Genomic DNA, 25,576 nt, shown 5'->3' with positions numbered 1-25,576 from the left:
GAAAAGCCAAGAACAGCAAAAATAAGAGACAGATAAAACCAAAACAAAGCCACACACACACACCTGCATTCAGCTCCATCATAAAAACTGGCACTGGGAAACAAACAGAATTAGTCATCAGGAGGATTATTACTGCCAATTCTTTCATAGGGCGAAAGATGATTGCTTTCAGCTCTTTTAATACATAGACATTTGGAAGATTCTTAAATAAATCAGATGAAATGTGTGAGAATATTCCCTGGAACAATGCCTGTTCATCATTCAGAATGTGGGAGTTCCTATGAATTTATCCATACTTGGCTTGGATTCAAATGTCAATGAGGACCCTTCTCAAAATGGGAATCAAGTCTTCCAACCCTCAAACTTCCTCGCCACGCTCAGATCAAAATCCAAGTGTTTGGGACAGTGTCATGCAGAACAACAGAAGTAAATTAATCATCCAAGGCTCTCCCTCAGATTCAGATTTTTCTGATTGTTGTCCCCAGCTCAGGTCACTTTGGAATGTTCCCAAACCAACCTGAGGATCTAAAAAACTGGACAGTGAAAAGTTTATTCCGAGTTACATGAATTTCAATGGTGAGAATGAATATCTGGCAATATATCTTAGTCTTATTCCAAACTCTACCAACCTGTCATATTTTGAAACACCTACATCTAAGTCAATAAACCCTCCAAACTACAAAGCCTGTGTGGGGGGTGGCTCAGCTGCTCCTGATCTCTCAAAATATTATGCAGCAGCCCAGATAAGGTATCTGATAAGCCGGGCACAACACTAGAGAGAGATTATCTCAGAGGCAAGAAGGCCCTCTCTCCCATTACACCAGGGGAAACAAGCCCAGTCACTCTCTCTAACATAGATTGAACCCCTTTTTGATGTACACCAGGGAACCATCAATCAATCAATACACAATCCTCCTCTTCCTCTGGGAATTCACCATTCCACTGTGTGTTGGTTCCACCAAAATACTGGATCTTGATGAGGAATGATCCATCACAGAATACTGCCTGAGGAGGGAATATTTATTTTCTTTTTGTTCCTTGGAAGAAGCCCCTTCTGTTTCTTTTCAGAGGGTGATTCAGCATTGCTCTAGATCAGGGATGGAAAACCCTGTGAAACTCCAGATGTTGTTGGATCCCACCTCCCATTGGCCCCAACCAACATGGCAATGGGCAGGCATCATGAGACTCTGGTACCAGAATAGTGGCTGAGGAAGCACAACTGCAGTCCCATACCCTACACTTGGAACTGGAGTGGTTTTAGCAGCTCTTTGAGGACTACCTGCATGGGGAACCGGATCAGAAATGGTGAATATGTGGGTTCCCTTTCCCAAGATTACGCAGCTCTGTAAAGCTTTGTTACAAGCTCCACAACAAATATAAGACCAGGAATTTGGGGTGTGCCCTATCTCCCCAGAGGTTTATATAGGGTCAGATGTCTTCTGGATGAGGATGTTCCTAGATTACACACCCTATCTTTGACTTTCCCTAGCTTATTTCACTCCGGGGCAAGGTATGCCATCCCACACAGGCATGTTCCCCACCACCACATTCCTTACACAGAAGGCAACTAGCAGTTGGCTCTTGCTTCAACACTGGCAACAAGACAGCAGACTCCACTGCATTTGAGGGCAGCAGGAGACCCAGGACAGGACAGACACAGAGAGGAGAATGGGGGAAGGACTCAGAAGGAGTAGCTAAAGGGGGCTGCTGCTGCTACTCCTCCCTGTCCCCTCACCAACATTCCCCAACCTGAGGCAGCTGCATCATTTTAATTAATGCTAGGGTTGTCTTGCAAGCCTTGTCCAGCCTTGATATCAGGAGAGGACAGAGAGTAGGGCTGCCTGTAGCTTGCCACTCCTGCTCCATCTCAAGAGAAGAGACTCTGCAGTGTTCATAACAGCATGGCCTTGAGGGGGAAAACACCGTGGGGGGAGAAAAATAGACTGGGAGTACTTTCTGGAAGAAGTGATATTTGGATAATCCAAGCAACCTAACAAGGGGGCCATTTTCTTCCTAACATATGTTAAGAGGAAGTTCTGTGAAGACAGCAGAGGGGATTAATAGCAAGGAAAAGCTCTGCAGCAAACTTCTTTTCACATTAATTGGCCGGGCTGGATCTGGGAGGACAAGGAGTTTGAAAGGAATCTTCCCCTAGAAAGAATTGGCCAAGGTTCCCTCCCCACCCCCACACCCAAGTGGAAACTCTATCCTGAAAGAATAAAACACATGTCCTGCTTCCAAATGAAAGTTGATCCCAGCTGCAAGGATCATGGGCAACTCCGCTTACCCCCTAATAGGTAGGGGTGCGGTGGCTTTGCAGGACGGCCAGCACCTCCACCACACCGACAATGAAGGGTCTGATCCCTGCTGAAGCCTGAGCTTTGGTTCGTGCTCCCAGCTTGAAATCCTGCACTGCGTCAGCCTGCCAAATTGGCCAATGGCAGACTGGCACAGAGAGCTGGGCTCTCCGGGAGCGGGCTAGAGAGAACAATCAGGCTTCCCTCAGGTCCGCTCCCGGGAGATTTAAAGCAGCCCACACCAGACCCCAACACCCAGCTCTTCTTCGTTGGATCAACCCACCACCCACTCTAGTAATTTTGCATTTACTCATTGAATTGACCTTCCTACGGCTGCGGTAGCTGTTGTGGCTGGGTAGGAATTTGCCTCTCAGGAGAACTGGCTATGACTTGGAGGTTTTGCCTACCTCGTAGCAATCATCACAACTTCGGCAGTTTAGGCACTGAGTGGCCTTAGTCTTGATTGGAGGGGGGGGTTGTACCCCCGCTTTCCCCTCCAGAAACAGGGTATCCCATTAAAGGGATCCATGATGGAGTTGCTTCTGTTCATTTGCCCAGACAGTGGGCTTGGGTCTCAGTGCTCCTAGAGGCAGGGATCCCTGCAGGGATCCCCCCATTTGATGTAAGTCATAGGAATCCCTGCTGCTGGATTGACCCTGAGGTCATTTCCCATAGGCAGCTCAGAAATTAAAATGCTTACTCAATGTCTATGCCAAACCACTTCATCTGTAGTCAATAAAGTTGTGGCCTGATTTGATCCCATTCAACTGTGTGGTGTCTTTTATTGGTAGCTCAACTGAGGGGAGGAGTGGGAAGTGTGCGGCCTGGGCCTGCAATGGGTGCCACTGAACTGCCCCAGTTAGCAAATACTAATATGGGGAATGTTTTAGAATGTGTTAAGTGTCCTGGTATTGGAACCGTCAGCACCTGAATTAATATGCCTTTTCTTCTGTGGTTAACAAATATGCAGGGTATCATGCCATTTCCCAGCTTCTATCCATTCACTAAGCAGATGGGAGACAAATATCTACAGAGGCAGGAAATTACAGTTACCTGTTCTTGTTTGACAATGAAGGTGACATCTTCTCCAGGCTTAATAGCAAGGCTCTCCCCTTTGATGCTTATCTGCAGTCCTCTGGGAGCAGTCAGAGGGCACAGATGCTGAGATACGTTTTGCTGTAAATCCACACCACCCTCACATATATTAGATATAACTTTGCGATACCTGTAGAAAAAATGGAAATAGAGCATATCTAAGTGCACAATGGGACTGTACATCGAACACAGCATGCATCATAACTTGGAGGGATCTGATCTCTCCCCATGGATGAGGCAGGAGGAAAACAGGAAGAGAACCAGACCAAGGTAACCAACAGCACAATCCAGAAACACAGGAAGCGGTGTTATACTGAGCCAGACTGCTGGTCCATCTAGCTCGGTTTTGTTCAGACTAACCAGAATTGGCTCTCTAGGGTTTCAGACAGGGGGCATTTTGACCCCTACCTGGAGATACCAGGAATTGAACCTGGGATGTTTTGCAGGCAAAGCACTGGGCTATATCTCTATTTGGATGTTATTCCCACCAAGGTCAATGGGACTTGCTTCCACATAAAGCCACATCCACACCATGCATTCAAAGCAATAAGATACCCCTTCAAACTGTCATGGCTTCACCCAAAGAATCCTGGGAACTGTAGTTTGTTCAGGGTGCTGAGAGTCTTAGGAGACCCCTATTCTCTTCCCAAAGCCACAACTCGCAGAGTTCCCTGAGAAAAAGGTTTGTCTGTTAAACCAAACTGGGAATGGCTAACAGCAACCTTTCAATATCCATTTAGAAAGGCAATGGATTAACTGAAGAAAGGAAGCAAGCTATGGGGCTGCTTTCCACAGCAGAACACTCCCCAAGTACTTACCCTGTGCTGCTTCTGTAGGCCTGCCCTAAGACACAGTCTTCAGGAGGAGTTTCAGGGTTGAACCAAAAGTCAGCAAAGCACGTGTTTGGCTCAGATTTTTGCAGTGCTGAACGCTCAAACCCATAATCACTACAGAACAACAAACAAGCATTAATCATGAAGTTGACTTGTCTTTACTATTAATTTGTAAAGTGTTATTTGTAGTGTACGTGGCCTGGGGAGTACGAGTACACAACTGGCATCTTTTGTAGCCCATAGGGAGGCCATCTCATGCCAAGTGTGTGAGGGTCAGCCAGCCCCCACCCCAGGGTCTCTTGTATGGCAGGAGTCTACTGAGTCCTGCAACCGGAATGCAGCCACAGTGCCCTGAGGACCCAATGCAAACAAACTGCCTATCACCTGCAAGCTCCTTCCCAAACCCAAGCAGGCAGTGTGGTGAGTAAAAAGGCTCTGGAAAGAATGTGTGCAATGCCTCTTTCCACTAGCGTGGGCTGGCCCTACAGCACTCCACGAAGGAACAACCTTTATGTAAGGGCTGGTCCAGACCTGGGCAGTAGGATTCTGGTCATGGCTGAGCCACTGTGTCTTGGGTTTCTCCCTAGTTTTTGTGGACTAAATGCAGGTGCCACCAGCTTGATCATTTGTGCTTGTAAAAGGACCATTGGTCTCAGCTGAAATATGGCTTTAGTGAGTTTCAGGCCGTCACATGAGCTGTGATAGCCACCCTGCATCCAAGGCAGGAAATGTTCAGAGCTGAGTATGCAGCTACTTCCTGTCCTCACTCAGTCCATTTTCTGACTGACACAGGACCAGAGCAGCTAGGAGCCAAACACAACACAATCCTTTTTCAACAAACCCTTTAAGTGTTGTTCGTTATCCTGGCCTGTATCTGTATTGGGTTTTAACTGTTCTTACATATGAAATTTGTTTCCAATTGTTTGCTGTGGAATCACTGTGAAATTCATAAATGGAATCAAACAAACAAACAAACAAACACAACAGCCCAACTATGGGGGGCTGGGGGGCACCAGAAATTGCTTGGAGTTGTGACTGAGACACTGCCTTTTCAGTCAAGTCCTCACAGTTATGAAATGCTGTTACAAGGAAGCTCCTCCAGGTTCAATAACTGCTCAACTTTTGGTGGGCAGTGAACACATTATGTGCGAAGGCCTTGGGAGGGAAGTTACTGCTGCTGCTGTATGTACTTCAAAATTCTACATATTTATACTTTATTTTCAAATGCCCTATATTGTTTTCAAAATCTGTCTGTAAGGTACCATGGGGGTCCTTTAGAACTGAAAGGTGGGGTATGAAGTCTTCTAAGTAACTCTGACAAATGCATGGGGGGGGGGGGGTAGAACAGCTGGAGATATGAAGTGTTGACTATTACTACTACTACTACCACCACCGCATCCGCAAAGGAAAGCTAGAAATAATTTTCTCTTTCTAACCAGTGCATAACTACCACTTCTGTTAAATATTAGGGTTTTCAATAAGATTAATACAGAATATGTAGTTAAGCCGTCACAAAGACCTATAGAAAAGCTCACCATGAGAAATCAGAAGGGCTGCACTCACAAGCTGTGGAAGTGAGTGCGGATGTGAAGTTTCTTCCTTTAATGCACCACGAGGAACTCTTCCTCTTCCGAAAACTTCTCCGCTGACCCATGATGCAGAGGTCGCCCTGAACATTAGAATGTGAACTCTCATAACTACCAGATAGGATTAAACATACAAAGGTTGTTTGTTTGTTTGTTATTTACCTACCGCCCTTCATCCAAGGATCACAGAAAGGTTTACAGTATAAAAAACTAAAATACATAGCATAATGACAAAGAAAACAATGAAAACACCCACACACATTCAGTTTAAAAGGACATAGATTGTTTACTTAACCGAAGGCCTGGTGCCTAAAGAAGGTTCCCTGAGGAGAGCATTCCACAAATGGGGAGCCACCACAGAAAAGGCCCGCTCTCACGTTATCACCCTCTGGGTTTCAGGCTTTATAGGTCAAAACCAGCAATCTGAGGCCTACATGGCTTTTAATAATGCAGACTCTCTCACCTTAGCTAACAGCTAGCCAATTCTCTTTAGCACTAAAAAAAAAAAGATTTTTAAATGGCTGACATTAGTAGAGGTAATATTTGATTTATACTAATCAGTGTTGGTGACTCCTTAATGGCCAGCTATCAACCTGAATTTTTGTCAGGCTGCTGCCAGTGACTCCTGGAATGTACAAAGGCATGTACAAAGGAATGTACAAAGACATGGAAATGTTTCTTACCGTTTGCTTTCACTATTTACAGAGAGAGGCTATAGAACCCAGCCTCTTGGATAATGGCACTGTCCCAATTGAATCTCCACCCCCGTCTCCCCCACTTTCTCATTCGTCATTTGCATCATCTCTCCTATGGGTGCTGACAAGGGCATTCTGTCTTTGAGCTCTTTGCTCTTCTACTTTCAAGTCTTGCCGGGTTCTGGGAGATGGGGTGTCTGGAATGCTTTCTAAAGACACTTGTGTCCATCAGCTGTCCCCCCCCCCGCCCGATGCTTCCTCTTCCTCCTCCTCTTCTCCCATTATTTCCCAACTTTCGCCCTCATTGCCTCTGAGCTGTGACCTCCCTTAAACCCTTGTTGTAAATCTAAACTGTCTATCTCTTCTTCCTCCCTGGAAGGGTCAAGCTGGGGAGGCGGTCTCCACCATTCCTCCTCTGCCCAGTCCCTGACAATTTCTGGGAATAAACAAGACATAGATTTAGAAACCCAAATAATGTCCAGGGGTAGGGAAGATTCTTCCCACAGGCTGGGTGTGGCTTATGAGGCTTCCCCATCTGGCCTGCAACCTCCCCTCCCCACAATACAGTAATTAGGCTTGAGGAAAAGTATCTTACTGGAAGTGGCTTTTAAAGTCTAATTACTCTAGGGGTCTGTCTAATTCCTGTGGCAAGCTGGCTTTGTTTGAGGGGGGCACAGATAGGGAGGAAATGGTTAATGTGTGCTGTGACCCCTGTGGAAAATTTCCCCATAACACAATTAGGCATGAAAAAACTTCCTATTAAATCCTAGGCATGTCTACTCAGAAGTAAAGGCTGAGTTTAATGGTACTTACTCCTTAAAGTGCAGTGCAGGACTGCCGCCTTAGTGTTAAATACATGAGCTGTTTTGAGCCTTGGCATCAAATGTTCCCTACTTCCCTTCCTCTACAAGAGGAGGAAATTAAAAAGTTTTCAATTGGTGTTTATAACAAACTGCAGTTTCTTAGTTTGTCTGAAATTAGAAAACTGTAGTTTTTACAGATCATAGTTAGTTAAGAAACCAATATATTAAACCAGGATGACACCATGACTTATTAAATAACTATGGTTTGTGCAAACCACCACAGTTTTCTGTAATTACATGAAACAGGCAACTGCAGCTTGTTATATCTAGACCATGAATGGAAGCTTTACATATCCACCCTTTACAAACAAAAGTGGGAGGCAGGAGAGGAGAAGCACAGAAGGGTTCATTCTGGTTTGTACATGTAACACTGAATCAGACCAGTGTCACCAGTTGTGGCAGCGACTATTTTATCTGAGGTTATACCTGTAGATTTGTCAGGTCCCATGATTCATAGTCCTCGTCAGTGCATTCTCGAGGAAAAGAAGGGCGGAAATCTACCTTCACTAACTCCCAATCTGAGCGGAAACTTATGTGTCCAAAGATTCTAAGAGAAAGATCAAAAGCTTCAGAATTAGATACCAGTTAAACAGGGGATAAAATGCAGGAGAGTAACACCAATCAATAAGTTCTATTTTGGTTGTTGGGTGTAAAAACATACGTTGCATTTTCAGACTCTTTTAGTAGTCACAGTATTTTGTGTACAATTCTACATATTAGTGACAAATTGTGTCCCTATCCCTCCCTTCACAGTGCCTGGGGACAATCAGGGCTCATCTACACTTCCGTTTGCCCCACTGATGTCACCCAGGAAAACCCATGGTTTAGCTCTGAATCAGAACAAACAGCAATCAGGGTTTAGGGAAACTGCTCTTACTCATGCATTCTAGGCAGAGGACAAGCAGAAGTGTGGATGAGTCCTTGTCACTAGGAAAGATAAACAGGGGCAAGTGGTGGCCAAGGTCTCCTCCTTCCCTGCGTGTATCCTTGTCATCCTCAACAGCCTTCTCTGCCCATCTCTTCAGAATTCTCAGAAGTGAGAATCTGTGTTGCCTGTGGAGGCTGATGTGATTCTTGTAACATGTCGGTGTGTGCATGAGCACACGCGCACACACAAACAAGGAATGTCTTCTAAAGGCAACTTCCAACTCTCCCCATGCAGTTTGTGTACTGGTGCAGTAGATTCTACTCACGTCATGACTAAAGTCTCATCTCCAGGCTCACTGAGTAGGCCATCAACAAAAACGGAGATACTGGTGAAGTTATGAGTGCTCCATGTTTGGCCTTCATCGACACTAAACCTGTAAATGAAAAAAATATTGTTTCTTATTTATTGCAGGTCTCATTTATACAGAATGGTTTGAAAATAAGTACTGATCATCACCACCATTAGAAATAATTAATTAAGCCATAGGACTTTAAAAGCCCATAGTAGTTGAGTTGTGAATGTACGCAAGGAGGATGCGTGAATGTTATACAACAGTATTTTAATTCTTAGGTGCAGATTTTGCTGAGTGATTTTATTGTACTGAACCTTTTGGAGTTTTGTCTATATGCCAATAAAGGTTTGAGACTGAATGTACTGAATCCATCCCCTAAAAGTCATGGAGGAGGAAGACAACAATGAAGGAAGAAGGTCACAATGTGTGGATGCCTGTTTTGGTTGTTATCCCAGTCAGCTAAATCTCTCCACCAGTACATTTCCCTCAAACAACCATATCAGTTCTCCAAATTAGAAACTTAAAATCTTCACATTCCATTGTAGAATAGCATGTCTTGCACACTGCACCAGTAAATCAAGGACTGATAAGCACCCCAGAGGAAAGAACACAGAATTTGCCATGCATAGACAAATTATGGTGGTTTAGTATGTACAGTAGTTTCCCTCTGAGTCACGACAGCTGAAGGGATTCAGCCTATAAAAAGAGATGAGAGTCAACTATAGGGAATAGTGAGACCTAAGAATATGTGTTCAGTTGTGCTATGGTTGTTACTACTTGTTTTAGAATAAAGTGTTTGTGATTTACTTCTGTCTTGATTCTTAGACATGCATGTAAATATTTCTTCCAGCATTATAACATCTACTCTGGTGACCTGCTGTGGAAGTTCAGCTTCACATATGATGAAGATGTCCATATTGTTACAAAAGTCAGGTGCCTGCCCCTCTCTCTGTGTTCCTTTGGAAAATAGAAGACATGGCTGAGACTGTTGTGCTTTAAGAAATATGTTTTTTCCACCTATTTACACCTTCAGGCTGCATGGAGGAAGTCCAGATCTCACAGCATGACCCGCAGCAGTGCAGGCAACCTTTCGTCTCCCTCTCCAAGATGGATCTCCACAATCCTTCCTCCTTCTCTCTCCCAGCAACCCCTTGCTTGAAAACTTCATTTTCCTGTCCCCTCAAACATTCACCCCATCAACATCTCACCCCTGCAGGCTAAAGGATTCCTCTCCTCAATGGCCCATCAACACTTTTTGTCGTGTTAGGTTTGTTCTTCACTAAGCCAGCCAGGTTGCATAAGCCAACCAAGAAATTCCTTTGCAACTTGTATTCTCCTTTCATATCACAAATAACCAAAACCCTAGCATTTGTTAATTTACCTTACATCTATAACACCATTCAGAGTGCCACGCATGGACGTCAACAACAAAGATACAGGCTGCTCTAGACAGATGTCTATGGAAGGATTACACTATAAGCTGCAATTTAAAAGTTGGTGTTAGCACCTCTCCTCCAGTAAACCAACATGGTGGGTTTTATATTAGTCCAGAGTCTGCAAATTTTCTCATATATGTTCTTATCCACACTTACCTTTTGCTCTGTTCTTTCCAGGCACAGGTCTGCATTTAAAAGCTCCATGTTCAAATGTGGTTTTTTCTTGCCTCCAAGCTTTCCCCACAAAAACCCACACTATAGTGCTTAACCAGAGCAAACATCAGTTCGGGTTTTCTGCAGACTGCTGTTTGCTCTGATTGAGCTTTAAAGAGCAGATTTTCACATGGACTGTGCCTGGAGAGAGCAGACGAAAGGTAAGTGTGGATAAGCTCTATATTTTTCCAAGTCCTATAGTATTCTGGAGAATCCCAGGTTTATGCACCGGCTTAAGCTGCAGGAGGGTGGGGGGAACCCCACCCACAGTTTAAGGGCCTTGCTAGAGAGGACACTAAACTAGACGGTATGCCGTTTAAAAAACATCAATTAAGGGCAGGTGTGGGAGCCGTTTTCATTGGGACTGTGGCTTGGGGAGAGGGGCTAACTGAACAGTGTAGACAGAAACTGTACCATCTCACATATCACTCTCCACAGCTGCTGATAAGTTCAGAGAGAGAAACTTATATTAAGGTGAAAGGGAGTTTTCCTCATGGAGCTAACAACTGCTACAGGGGAGAGAGATTTTCATTGTGATACAGTTCTGATGAAATTCACACTGTGCACCTGTTATTGTTTTTTTGAATGATGCAGCAGCAAGTGATTTAGTGCAATGTCTCTTTTGGCTCCCAGTGTGTACTCAGACCTTGCATTCTCTAGTATCTCTCAGTAGATTCTCTTTCATCCCCACCTTTAAAAAACAGAATTCATGAAGAATTAGTACGTTCTGGAATCCTGCCTAACTCAAAAGCTTGGTGTAGGGCTCCACACTAAATATAGAAGCACAGGGCTGCAAAGGAGTCTCCAGTGCTCATCCAAACCTGCAGCCTATTCCAAGGTCCCCCATGTGCCAACCCTATGCAGGTTGACCCAGGCAATCCAGTCCAGGATGAAACAAAGTTTTCTCACGCCACACCAGACACAAACATATAACTCAAGGAATAATTAATTTTAAAAAGTTTGAATGACTCAAGGAAATATTGCCAGCAACACAAGAAAACAAAGCAAGCACTGCACAGAAACATGACTTAGCTGCTTTAACTTGGGGAACAGTCCTTCACAGTCTTAACCCCTACCCACTGTAACACTATTCAGGTGATCCTCATGCCTACAATGAATATTTATAGAAGGGGAGTAGGATGGTAGTGATGTTCCACCCCTCAGCACCTCAACTTCACAATACGGTCTGTGCAGCATGCGTGTATGTTTGTACATGTGGCTGGGTATCCTACAAAAAGTGTGATGATCATCTTAGTGAGTAGAGTTCATATCTTACCTAAAGGAGGTTTCACTGGGATCAAAGCACTGCCCAGTCAGCATCCTGCCTCTGTCTGCAACAGACTCTGATAACCCAGAGGAAGCAAGCTCAACAAAAAGCCTGCCCCATCTATGAATGATCTTTGTATCATTCAGAGAGGTCCGGTGTTTATTACTGCATCAATATAACCAAACCATCATCTTTGCAGAGCAAATATTAGATTAGTAAATTCTTGGAAGGAAAAACTCATATCAACCAATGGAATAGACTTGTTCCTGAAAATGGAAGTTTACTGTAGAATTACTTGAGTATTTTCAGTGGGATAGAGGTGTCTTTGATGGCCACAATCACTCCACCATGATCCAGATACAAGATGTGATGCTCCTCTTCAAAGACCTAGAAAGCAGGGGGGAAACCCAATAAATGACCATGCTTTAGGCTGGGGTGGGGAATGTATTACTAAAGTATCCCATGCTATATATTTAATTATTAATGAAATGTGTAGACCAGTCCTTAAAACACTAAAATGGTTACACATTTCCTTGAACTGACTGTATATTGTGCTAGACTTGTTTAAATACATAAGAAATATTTGAATATATGGGGTGGAATTCTGTGTCTATGGTGCTTATTCCATCAGAGCAAGCATTCTATTCGGAACAATCTCCCCTATTGTTCCCCAGCTCACAGCTCTGTGAGGCTCTCCCAATCTTTCAGAGCAGATTGAGGTAGGGTGAATTTGCATGAGGCAAATGTTTGCACTGGTCACTTTATATTCCAACTTTACCAGAAGCAATCCCCCAAGGAAGAGTGGATGGGATAGCAGTATTAGTCTGACTAGGGGAGCTCTACAGCAATAATATGAGAAGAGACGCCTGAGCCAGTAAGGAAATGGAGGTAGCAATCTACACACGAACACAACATAACAGATTCATTTTCCTTACTTGTCTCCAGGTTTTGCCACAGTCAGATGTTATATACATTTCTTCTTTATATTCAACAAGCTGGGCACCCAGATTGCCTGGGAACAAAGGCAAAATAGGCAAGGGTTACTCGTGGTTATTTGTTCCGAAGCACAAGAACCCACCTACCCCACAAGCAAGGGGCTTTCATCTTATGATGAGAATTAGCCTCACAAAAGCTGTGAAAGGCTGTCTATGTCTTCCAGGTTCCCAACAGCAACCCCAACACCCAATAATGAGTCAGGCAGTTCTGAAGAATTACATTTAAAGACTTTACAATTACCAGACCATTTAACTGCATGACTGAAATGGAATGACTAGTGGTCCAAGTTCTGTCTCAAAGCAGAATATCTTATTTCTTCTGCCAGGGGCTTGCTCAACGTTGGCTGCAGAGAGCTGCCCTTGTTCTCTCTCATGTTAAAGTAATCCCTTCTTGGCATAGCCTCAATGCTAGGTTGCATTAACTATTCCCTCTCCTCGTATGAGAGCCTCTTAAAAATTTGCATATGTCATTTTAATAGCAATAGCAATAATAATATTTATACCCCGCCCATCTGGCTGGGTTGCCCCAGACACTGGGCGGCTTCAACACATAAAAAATCATTTTAATCATTTATGTTGATTAAGCATGCCTGGTTCCACATATATGCATATTCCTCACTGTTACACCCCATACACTGGCTGATGTAGAGAAGTACTTTATGAGAACATAAGAACATAAAAATAGCCTGCTGGATTACCCTCTCTCCTCCAGTGGTTTCCACCCACTGTTAACTGTGGAGATAGCTAGTAGCCATTGATAGCCCCCCCTCTATGAATTTGTCTGTCATGGGCCAAGAGTCTGCTTCACCTGCTGAGCAGCAGCCTGAAGGAACGGAAACACAGAGAGGGGATGTGTCTCTACTGTGGAGGCTGGGGACATTCATCATTCCTGACCAGACCTTGCTGCTTCTTACTTCTCGTGACCTTGGACCCTCGGCTTTCTTGACTCCCAGACCATCTGACTACGTGAACTGAGATACCCCTGACCTTAGGACTGGACTGGACCTTGTATACTGTACAGACTCTGCCTTCAGGCAAGGACCCCACTGAGACTTGGCTGGTTGGCTGGCTTCTCCCTCCACTAAGCTCTGCCGTGGCTGGGAGCCCAGGACCACGACGGTCTAATTCTCTTTTAAAGCCATCTAAGTTGGTGGCTGTCACTGCCTCTGGGGGAGCAAGATCTGAAGTTTGACTATGCCCTACGCAAGGAAGTACTTTCTTTTACCTGTCCTAAATCTTCCAACATTCAGCTTCACTGGATGCCTGTGAGTTCTAGTGTTAGGCAATGCATAATTTTATAAACTTGTACCATGTCACCTCTCACTTGCCTTTTCTCTAAACTAAAAAGTCCCAAGCACTGCAACCCTTCTTCATAGGGGAGTTGCTCCACCCCCTTGATCACTTTTTGCTGTTTTGTTTTACTGATACTTTTAAAATATTTCTTGTAAATCATTTAGAGGTTTCATTTCAATCAACGTTTTGTTAAATAAAATAATTGCATAATGAAAATAGGGCCACAGTGTTCAGGCTCAGCGTGGAAGACGAAGGGCTGCCAGAATTAGTTATGAAATATGCTAAGCCCCTCCCAAACACAGCACCCCAATCCTGGAATGCACTCTACAAATTCACCCCAATATTTTTTATGGAACATAGCAGGATGCAATTCTGATTAAACTGAGTAAACTTGCCTAGGACTGGGCTGTGTGGCAACTTTGTATAAAACCACACTCACCACTATTAATTGCTATATTTAATCTAGTTTAATGAGCTTTTTTGTTATTTCCTCTGGGACCTTTCCAGGAATAGAAATTTCCTTAGTCATCCTTTTTCTATTTGCAACTAATGCAAGTGATGTGCATTTCTTACAGAGGTGCCCTTTTAAAAAAAATACTGAACTTTCATTTCATTATTTCCCTTAATTTTAGTTTTCAGATGGCAAGAGAGTTTTACTTTGGTCCTTCTGGAGGTTACCATTCCCCCATCTCCCCCCCCCCCAGAGATGCTGTGTTATTTAAAATAGCAGACAACATTTTTTCACTGGAATGCCCCAAGACAATGTAAAATTCAGAGCATTTCTTAAGGGTGGGGGAGAATAGCAGCTATTAGGATGGGTCTCTGAGGTTAGCTCACTGCCACCATTGCCACTCCTGAAGGTAAGCCCCCAACTCTGAATGGTACCAATTTAGAGCAAATAGATACAAATGTCAGTAACAAGAACCATTTTCATTCACATTCTTTTGATACTCTGTGTGTTCTTTTTGAATGAATTAAAATTGAACTGAATGAATCCCATTTGATTTAACTGTTAATTCATTCTGAAAAGAATGCCCAGCCTAATTAAGATCAAGGACAAAATTAGTTTTTCTCCAGTCTTCTAGGAGGAAACTGGTTTCCCAGGAGTTCTGCTATGACAGCAAAGAAACTGGGAAAGCTCACCCGGCCTGGACACTTACTAGGTCCTGCTCATCTGAATTAATTTGGGATTAACAATGTATCCATGAGCATGCTTTTGGTTGGCCTCATCATTGTTTGGATCAACATGGCTAAATATCATGTCGCAACTTTCCTTCTTTGTGAAGTCAGAAGTTGAGCAGTCTCAGTAATTCAGGCTTGCCCCGAGTCTCTTCTTCTAAGCTGAGCAATGGTCCCACTGTATCACGTTGGCTTCCGCCTGTTTCTAACAAGCCACCCTCTGCCTTTACTTTCCAATTCTGTTCTGGCAAGCTCGTGCTACATCAGTGTCTACTTCCTTGAAATTTATTCTATAGACAGTAAGTCTTTACAAACAAACAGTAAGTTTTCATATAATTCTGAAGATCCCTATGCGGCCAGTTTAGTTTTCTGCCATTCTTTCCCCTCACTAGTGTGTGTCGCTGGTATCACACTTCAAAAACGAAGCACTTCATTCCACAGGGGTTTACTTTCTTTCGGTGCTCGTAAAAATCCACTTTCTGAGATACAATTCAATATATTTTTGCTGTTTCATCTTCTGTCTTGATGCCTATGTTGACTGTCTCCTCCAAAGTGACTTCCTATTGGTCAAACCCTGAACTTTAATTGCACAGCCTCTGGCTGTCTCTTCTGACTACCAGAGAACAGAAGGCTTTTTGCAGTGTGTATATAGGCGGCTGCCTCTCTCTCGACACCTTCAAAAGTAACTTTCCAGATATGAGAGACACCCCATTTCACTTCAGTAGTAAGAACTACATTTTAAATTCTAGTTTGCTCCTCGAACTGGTATAAAACAATACATATGACTAACAGGAAGCCACTAGTTGTCTCTTGCTGGGCTGCACAATTTACTACAAGCATCAACACAAAAGTTGATGTTTTCTGATCAGTCGCTGAGCTTGCATCTTCATCCTACACATCGACAGTGGTCCTACACTTATTGTGTTCTGGCCTTGATCACGCACATGTCTCTAAGTTTTGTAAGACCAGGAACATAAAAAAAGCACTGAAAGCCAGTCCAAGAAGCAAAGTAAAGAAAGATCCAGGGTACAAATGCATGCAAGATTCTCCAGTTGCAGGACCTCCCTTCTATGTGCCATGAGGTCAGATGAGGCAGGGCTTGAGCCAAAGGTCTGTTCCCAATCTCCCTGCACACGGAAGTAAGGCCTCAACTGGTTCTAAGAATTATTTTGTGCAAAATCTGAGGAGAGAATGAGGTGCTAGAATTCTGCACTATACTGCTCCAGACTACTTTGAATGCTCCCATAGAAGAAACTCAGGCATATTAAAGAGAGGGCTATGCCTTCTGATATGCTAGCTTTTGATACACCTACTTAAAAGAAAAGCAATTAATTTGGGTCCAGGGAGCATTCAAAAAGATTATTACTCTCACCTGCTGTGTAAAGTGATTATACTCATTCTGCATATGTGATGCTCTGTGGAACACCCGCCTATCAGATGTCAAGGAAAAGAACTACCTGACTTTTAGAAGACATATGAAAGCAGTGCTCAGAGAGGCTGGGGGAACCCAGTCAGATGGGTGGTATATAATAAAAAATATGATTATCATTATCATTATCATTATCATCATCATCATCATCATCTTCAGGGAAAGAGCTCATCCACACTTCTGTTTGACCCGTGCCTAGAAAGCAAGGGTCCCAGTGGTTTTCCCCTTGCCCTGCTCCTTTCCAAAGGAATACCTGCTCTTTAGCAAAAGATCTGAACAAATGGCAATCCAGGGAAAACCTGAAGTGCTGTTTGCTCCAACTGAACACTAAAGAGTGGTTTTCCCTAGGGGAAAGCAGCAGGAGAAGAGGAAGTGTAGATAAGTCCAGGGTTCCCTGTGACCTCAAAAGGGCTTTGCCTTTTGTGTCTTGTTTTTAAATTGTAGGCTAACTTGTTTCTTTTTTCCTTTTCCTTTTAATTCATACAGTGCAGCTTCAGTCACTTTCAAAGTAATTAATAATGAACAGATTTGCATTCAATATTCATTCATTTAAATTTTTTGACTGAGAGGGAGGATTGGAAAAATTATGTGAAAAAAACTTCCATCGTGGGAATATAATTTTTAATCCTGTTTGGCGTTGCTGGTGTTCCCTGTTTTTCTCCAGGTGGTTGCTACAGTCTCTTTCCTGGTTTAGTCACATGTGTGATCCAAGCTAAGCAGGACCAGGTTGACATCACTACACTACAGAACATAGCCAATAATATTTGGCAATGTGCTATCACTGAAGGGAAATGAAGTCAACTGAGAGAGAGGGCAAGAAAAAGGTAGTGCACTGAATAGGCAAATATTTTTCCCCAGTGGCTCTGATAATTCTGATGTTGTATCAATGGCGCTTTTGGTTCACCGCCTGCAAGCAACACTACAGTGGCAGGGCCTTGGGAAAGTGTCTGCAATCAGTTACTCCAGGCGTGGAGCACTAAGGGAAAGAGCCAGGTTGTTTGTTCAGATGGAGCTGAATCGCCTTACACCAAGCTAGGGCAGCAGAAATTTATCATGGATAAATTTATCATGGCAAAAAGCATTTGCATGCACTTGGTTAATGATGTTCCACAATATCTCGGTCTGTCTTCAAACTTCAGTTATTTCATACGTGAACTACAGTAGTGAAGAGGAGCAACAGACAGATTCAGTCCTTCACCCCCAGCTTCTGCCTCCCACCCCTGCTTTCACCCCACTGTCCCATCTCCCCTTCTGCTCATGGGGTTGTTTCTCTTGCTCCCACTGGATGTTCTGTACTCAGGGCAAGAGTGCAAGGGCTGTGGGTCTGTGACCTGCACAGCGTCATGTGGCTTTCCCCTGGGCTCTCTCTCTCCTCCTGGGTGCAGTGCGCTTGGTGCTCAACTTGCCTGGAGAAAGAGGGGAGCACAATAATCCACACAGCACCCAGTGGCTCCCACCTTCCTCCTGCCAAGTGCTTGTTGCTGCCACTGCCTCTTCTTTCCCTTGTCAGGAATAAAAAGAATGAGATACACTGCATTTTCCTCTCCACCTAGGGTGTGGCATCTGTGGTGATGGCATCAACAGGCACAGCAAGGTAAAAGCAAGACAGAGGAGAGAGCCCCATCCTTGGTCATTTCTGTGCTGCTTTATTCTTCAAGCACAATGAAAATAATCAGGCACACATGAAGTAAGTTAACTGCTTTATATGGACAGATAATATGCAATGGAGAATTGGTTAAATGTCATATAATATTATGTAACTTTTTGATCAATGAACACCAAACACAAAGTGCACTCTCTTTTTTTACCTGCCCCCATTATGAGTCCTGGTGCTGTATCCTTGGTATGAACCATTCCTGACACATATGGATTGTCTGGCCAGCGGAGATGGAGGTGAAGGTGGCAATCAGGCTATAAAGATAACAAAGAAAAGTCTTTGTTTTTAGCAGAATGGCAGGAATGCCTCTAATTTTTGAAACAGCCACACACTATGGGTAAATGGTATGTAATGACAGCTCTCTCTGGAGAGACAAGGGTAATTATTTCATGAAGACACACTATTAGTACAGCTACTATTTCTGCTTTGACTACTGCTCCTGTGCTGATGTAATGTGCATTAATGCCAACAGCACAGTGAAGCAGACCCTGTACTGAGATATTACCCTGTTGTATCTCTAAGAGCATTAGCACTGTTAGATTTTGGTGGTCTTTGAAAAAGTCACCCATCCTTTGCTTAATCAGATTGAAATTGTAGCAGGAAAAAACATCAAGACACAATCAACTAACTAACCAGCAAAAATGTGTTGTCACAGGGATGTTTTACATAGTCACCATAGTCACTTTGGGAAATATATTTTAAAGAGAATTCTCCTAGTTCAGGGTAATTCCATTTATACTTCTTTCTGCACTGGAATAAGACATATCTCCCATATATATCAGACAACCCCGTGGTTTTCTACTGTATCTAATTTCTTCCTCCAGGCTTGGAAGTGATTGTGATTATTACAAGTAAATAAAGAAGATTCATTGCAAAATCAAAAGTAATATCCCTGTTACTCACACCCTTCTGCTTCCAAAAAAATAAAAATAAAATGCAAGGGTTAACCAATCACATTTTTCCAAAGATGATAATGTGTGGTCATCAGTTGTAAACTATGCTTATTCTTATTCACAATTTATTTATCATTGATATTTCTATCCTGCTCTTCACCCTAAGGGTGCATCAATGGAAATAAAAAGCAATAATAATCAAAATCTGTAATAGAAACATTACATTTCCACAGATCCACAGTTGATGATTAGAGGATCTGACAAAAAAAATACTTTCTGCATTTTTTTCAACAAAGAATCACTGTCCAAAGAATCACCTCTCAGTCATTCACCGGAGTCTCTTCAAGCTTAGATCTGGGACTTCACAAATGTATTAAGAGAGGGGTCAGCTACACTTCCGATTGTCCTGTGTCTAGAAAGTTTGGGTCCCAGCAGCTTTCCCCTTGCCCTGCTCCTTTCCCAAGGGAAACCCACTCTAAATCGGAGCAAACATCAATCCGGAGAAAACTTGTAGTTTGTTCCAGCTGAGAGCTAAAGATTGGTTTTCCCGGGGGGAAAGGAATTGGTCAAAAGGAATTGTGGATGAGCCCAGATATGATGTGTCAAACTCATTTTTTCTCAGTTTCACATTTTCCCAACATTAAGTTCAGTTCTCCACATTTCTGCAGCAGTCTGTGATTTTCACAACTCTTTTTAAAAAAAGGTTCTCATTAAAATTCATCAGAGAATCTCTTCTAACAGATACATATCTGTATGCAATTTCCCCCCAAAACAGTGCATACACTATTTGCACTAATATATGCATTTATATGCACACTTTACCCCCAGTAAATACATTTTAAATGCTGTATTGTTTTTAACACTCGATTGGGGGAAACTCAGCCAGATGGGCAGGGTTTAAATAAATTATTATTATTATTATTATTATTATTATTATTATTATTATACACATCACTTGGTTGGAGAATGGCATTGCAAAATATCAATTGCAAAAGCGTGAATTTCAAAGGATGACTGCATTTCAGTGGATTGTTTCAGAACGTGCAAATTAGGTTGGGGGGGGTCAGAAGCTGCTTTAGGGTACTTCACCCCCTTTTGGCTCCCTAACCCACAAAACAGCCGCTCACAGCCTCTCCTGGAGCTGGGCTCTCTTGAGGCTGAGTTTCAAACAACTTCCTCTTTTGCCACTCTTTCTTCGCTCCTATGCTGCCCCTACCCTCCATTTCCACAAGTTCCTACTTCTTCCTATGCATTGCCTCTGTGTGTTCTAAGGTCCTTAAGCATTTTAGCATGACTCACGCTCCCTGCCTGTTCAGCATTTAGACACACACACACCCCGCCACCTCTACTGTCAATGGCAATACAGCCTGCCTTGCCCTAAGGACAGGATAAATTTCCCTCCTGCTCTTACCTTTGGCCCCATTTCTCCTCAGCAACCTGCCTCTTCCCCCCCCCCAACGCTTTTGCCCTCTCTTCCTTCCTTCCTTCCCTTCTGATTCTTGCTTTTACTTCACTACTCTCTCCCCTTGTCCTCCAACAGTCCCATCTCGGTTCCCTAACTCCAAGTTTCTCTTTCTCCTGGTTAGACACCTCATCAGGTTTTCCTATTCTATGTCTTCCACACAGCTACCCCTGTTCTTGGGTGCTTCCACACTAGACATTAACTTTGGAATTGCCATGCTTCAGTCACTCACTTTTTATGGGACATCCACACAACAGTGTTATCCAATCATTGGCACCCAGTATTTTTCCTGTGCCAATTCTGTTCCTTTCTTCTGCCTTTTCTCAGACCATAGAAAGTCCACCTTTTTTTTTGAAGAATGGAAGAACAGTGCAATTCTCATTGACGTACATGCCCTTAGGACTACACTGTCTTTTTTTTTTTTTTTTAAAGCATGAGATTTGAAATAGGCAGTGAGGTTTGGGGCAGATGAACACATCACAGTTCAGCACACCTTCATTATAATATATGCAGTGACCGGCATTTTATTGTCCCTTTATTTGCCTACCTTAATCAATATTTTAATCAGAGCTAGAATGCTTCTCTAGCTATACTTGTTACTTAAAGTGAAAGAGTGTTATAGCACTATAATCCTATCATTCTAATTGTTTTTTTAAATTATAGTGCTATAACATTAAGTTATAATGATATTGCACTATAGTGTTGCAACATTATAACTCTATCTATATACAGTGGTACCTCTGGTTACGGATAGGATCCGTTCTGGAGGCCTGGCCGTATCCCAGAAAGTCTGTAACCGGAGGCGTGCTTCTGCGCATGCGGTAAACCCGGAAGTATACACTTCTGGGTTTGCCGTTTTCGCAACCCAAAGTTTACATATCCAGAGGGATACGTAAGCAGAGGTACGACTGTACTAATAATTCCTGTGCTTATATTTATGTAGCTAAATTGCACCAAGAGTGGCAGATTTAAGATAATCCCAAGGTACACACAAGTACAAAAAATCCGAAAGGAAAAACAGAAGGGGAGGCTGCCCTAACAGCCCCATAAGATCAGGCATGATAGCAGCTGTAGTTCAGGTTCTCCAACCCTGCTCTAAGGTCTGTGTGAACCTGTTTTTCAAACAACCCGGTGTTTTGCATCAGCTCAGACTGATAGAAACATTCTACAGCTGACTCCATAGATAAAATACTTATGAGTATTCCATGACATCTCTTCAGCACAAAACACACACAATCCCTTAATGCATAACAGTTTAGAAAAACACAGTAATCAATCCTCATATAGGGGGGAAAGTGTGGGAAACAAAGCAAAAAAAGTCCTCCTCATGCCTTCTGTGATATAAGCGAGGAGAGGACCTGTGGGATCAAGCACACTAGCTCTGCCCTTCACCCCCGTCCTCATCAACCTCCATGGACTGGAGAGCCAGTGTGGCATTGTGGTTAGAATGTCAGACTATGACCTGGGAGAGACCAGGGTTTGAATCCTCACTTGTCCATGAAGCTCAATGGGTGACTTTTGGCCAGTCAGCCTAACCTGCCTCCCAGAGTTATTATTGTGGGGATTAAACAAGGAGGGGTAGAGCCATGTACAGTGGTGCCTCGCAAGACGAAATTAATTCGTTCTGCGAGTTTTTTCGTCTTGCGAATTTTTCGTCTTGCGAAGCACGGTTTCCCATAGGAATGCATTGAAAATCCAAAAGGAAACAAACTTGCAAGACGTTTTTGTCTTGCGAAGCAAGCCCATAGGGAAATTCGTCTTGCGAAGCAACTCAAAAAACGAAAAACTCTTTCGTCTTGCAAGTTTTTTGTATTGCGAGGCATTCGTCTTGCGAGGTACCACTGTATGTCACCTTGAGTGGGATATAAATGTAAATGAATGAATGAATGGTCTGAAATGGGGAGACTCCTGTGCTCACAGATGCTCCCCATGCTACATTACTCATGTAGACTCTCCAAGTAATGGGGAAACCTGATTTCAAATTGCATAGGGAACCTACAAAAATACAGGAGGTTCCCTGCTTCAGACAGTCGCTCTTCAACTAATGGAGGGGGACCAGGCGGGGTCACAGATAGTGTGCTTGTCCTCACGAACAATATTCACATGTGGAATTTCCAGATCACCATGATGCCCTAATAGGGCTAAGATACAAAAGGGGAAATGTGTAGCAGCTTCAGAGCTGTTATCCTTTACAATTACCATCACCACCATATGAGTATTATTATTCCCATGTTCCAGGCAGAGGGGCAAGGCTGAGAAAGAATGATGGCAAATTAATTACATATATTTGCATGCATTATGAAGCCTTTACTCTGAATTGTAAGGAAGATGAAAGGATGGAGGAAAGTTGGATGGACTACTGTCAAGAGGTTGGATAGCTATCTGTCATGGATGCTTTAGCTGATATTCCTGTATTGCAGTGGGGTCGACTAGATGACCCTTAGGTCCCTTCCAACTCTGCAATTCTATGAACCTATGATTCTAAAATCATTACAATACATTTCCTATACAAGAGAGGCTGGTGTTGAAGCCCATGTCACGGCAGCCCCCACTTCCTCCTGTTTAGTGATCAAGTTCCGCCTTTTGTCCCAAATGCCAAATCATGACCTTTGGAGTTTTGTTTTGTTTTAAATGAAAATTAGTGAAGTAGAAACAATTCAATCCCATATGGCCCAAATGTAAGCAGTGAATAGTAGTAATTAGTCTGGCCTAATGGCAAATACTAATGGTGAGCTGCCCAGAGTGGCTGGGAAACCCAGCCAGATGGGAGGGGTATAGATAATAAATTTATTATTATTATTATTATTATTACTGATGCAGAACACATGAATCTTGATTTCTTTTATTTGAGACTGCTACTTTTCAGAAATCTTAGTTAATATAATATTTTAACACAGCTCTCAATGGACCTGAAAATTTGTATGTGACTGGCCGTTTAAACAAAATTAATGGGATTGTTGAGCTTAAACTTTTGCTCCTTTATTTTACAGCATGGATCCAGTTTTTTATTTTATTTATTTACATCAATTCTATGAAACAGCAATAGAAGAAGAAAAACTGAAAAAACCCCACTCAAGGGACGCTGAGATTATAGAAGAAAGACACATCCAAATTTCATATTCAAATTTCCTGGTCATACTATGCAAGAACAAATACTGTTTTGCTTGAAAGATATTGATTATTATTTTCTCACTCATTCTAATCAGATTTGTATATTTGATCAATCAAAGCTTGTTCCAAATCCAGGTAAATTCCAGAGCAGGAGAATCAATCTGAACATCCAGCGGAACCACAAGGTGCAGCTCCTGCTGTACTGGGTCCCTTTCAGACGGCATCCCTGGGGGCTGAGGAATGTATCTGTGCCTAGAAAAGTTGCACGTCCAGGAGAAGAGTTCAAGGCTGGCCTTCTCACTGACTGCTAGCAGGGAATTGTCTCATGGAGGAACATTAAACTGTGAAATTCTTCATCTGGAGCTTGAAAAGGTACTAGGAAAATTGGATTGTTATGCTGAATGTTTAGATTAATTCCTGAAAATCTGAACAAACATTTTAGGATGGGGGAAAAACCCAACACCTGTAATATATTATAACTATTTTTGCCATTACAAATTAGGGGTGGAAATGCTTACCGGTTTGCAGTCAACTGGTTTACCATTCATATCAACAGCTGGAGGTGTAAGATAGTCCCAGTTACGGCCTTTGTTGAATGTTATAAGAGTGGTAACTTTTCCATCTATTTTTTGATTAGCCAAAAACACTCCTTTGACTCCCCTAATCTACATTACAAACACAAAATGTAGGAAGGTTAATAAGCAGTATTCACAGCCTTCTCTAACATATATTTAATGGCAGTTTTTGCTACTGAATAACAAAAAAGTAAGTATGCCAGTTGCTTATCTACATAACCATTTATTTTTATATCACTGAAAGTTCTTTAGATTAAATAATGTGAAATCCATGATCATGCCCTGCAATCCAAGGACCAATCTGGGCATGTGGTAACTATACTAGATGCAGAATAAGTATTTCACATGCGTAAGACTGAATATTCCACTAAGCCTAGGGACAAAGGATAGGTCTAGAGATCTGTCTTCTGTCTATGGCTAAGCAGTGATCAGGATATATTGGGCACTAAATTTTAGCTGTTTAAATAATGTGCAAATACCTTCAATACTTTGGGAGGCAATTATTTTCTTTTATTCTGAGAGAGTCAAATATGCCGCTCAGAAATATGTAGTTCTAGTAATCAATAGTAGACTAGTTGTATACCAAATTCTGACCTCCTGGAGGCCCCTTATCTATTTGGGGGCATTTGTCATGTCCCTTATTTTGAAAGGGGAGATAGTAAAAATGCCCAATTTTTTTAATAATTAAGATTCTTTGGGTTACAGACATATAAGATTTCAGGTGTCTAGAAATATCATGCGGAAAGACACTAACAGGTCTGGCACTCCGTGTGTGAGGCCAATGCAAATAGAGCCTACACACTGAACAATCCTCCCTCTGCAGGTTGGAGGAGCTCCACGAACCCCCAAAGGCGCTCGCTCTCGCTCTCTCTCTCTCTCTCTCTCTCTCACACACACACACACGGCCAGGAACAACAAGTTCAACCAGCACCCTCACAAAAGGAGTAAGGTGTATTTATACTAACATGACTATTCCACTATAGCAAAAAGAGGAACAATCGTTCTGATTCAAAAGTAGTCAAAGGAGCAGAAAGGATCAAGGATCAAGAAGAGTCAGCAAAACGAGGGCCTAATAAATGAAGAGCATTTTACCTCCAGAATATCTATTAGCACATTCTCCTCAGGCTGCTTGGTGCTCCTGACATTCTCTAGCACAATGGAATAGGAGACGCCCTGTGGGTCAGACTGGTAAAGGTTGTAAGTATCTGTCTGATACCATTCCTGGATAGCCACAAACACGTGGCTCTCGTCAGTGCTGATAATTTGTAAATCCTGAAAGGGAAAAGATCAATACAAAATAAAATGTATACCAGACAGGACAGCATTTACAACCAACTCACGCTTGCCAGATGCCAGAAAAAAACTATTATAATTCTCACCCCACAGACCAATCTCACATGTATTATTTGGAACAGAAAAACTGAAGGGTAAAGAATATGTAGCTGTATCTGCTAGCACATTATCTGCTATACAAAAT

At 42.7% G+C, this 25,576-nt stretch overlaps 1 protein-coding gene across 1 annotated transcript in view; it reads right to left on the bottom strand.

Annotated features, from left to right (window-relative positions):
• The window catches only part of SORCS2 (sortilin related VPS10 domain containing receptor 2), a gene marked incomplete at its 5' end in the record, with an annotated part of 136,868 nt that overhangs the window by 39,126 nt on the left and 72,166 nt on the right, over nt 1–25,576 (bottom strand). Inside the window, 10 exons of the mRNA XM_081015136.1 lie at nt 3,351–3,522; nt 4,211–4,339; nt 5,761–5,894; nt 7,796–7,916; nt 8,563–8,670; nt 11,801–11,892; nt 12,441–12,517; nt 18,210–18,312; nt 24,043–24,189; nt 25,192–25,371. Of these exons, the coding sequence (XP_080871262.1) occupies nt 3,351–3,522; nt 4,211–4,339; nt 5,761–5,894; nt 7,796–7,916; nt 8,563–8,670; nt 11,801–11,892; nt 12,441–12,517; nt 18,210–18,312; nt 24,043–24,189; nt 25,192–25,371 (1,263 nt within the window). The remainder of the gene's footprint in view (nt 1–3,350; nt 3,523–4,210; nt 4,340–5,760; nt 5,895–7,795; nt 7,917–8,562; nt 8,671–11,800; nt 11,893–12,440; nt 12,518–18,209; nt 18,313–24,042; nt 24,190–25,191; nt 25,372–25,576) is intronic.

This window comes from Podarcis pityusensis (genome assembly GCF_964106645.2).
Source record: "Podarcis pityusensis genome assembly, chromosome: 7".
In the NCBI taxonomy this organism is placed as follows: domain Eukaryota; kingdom Metazoa; phylum Chordata; class Lepidosauria; order Squamata; family Lacertidae; genus Podarcis; species Podarcis pityusensis.
The sequence above is the reverse complement of the archived record's forward strand: the minus strand, read 5'-3'. Positions and strand labels throughout refer to the sequence as shown.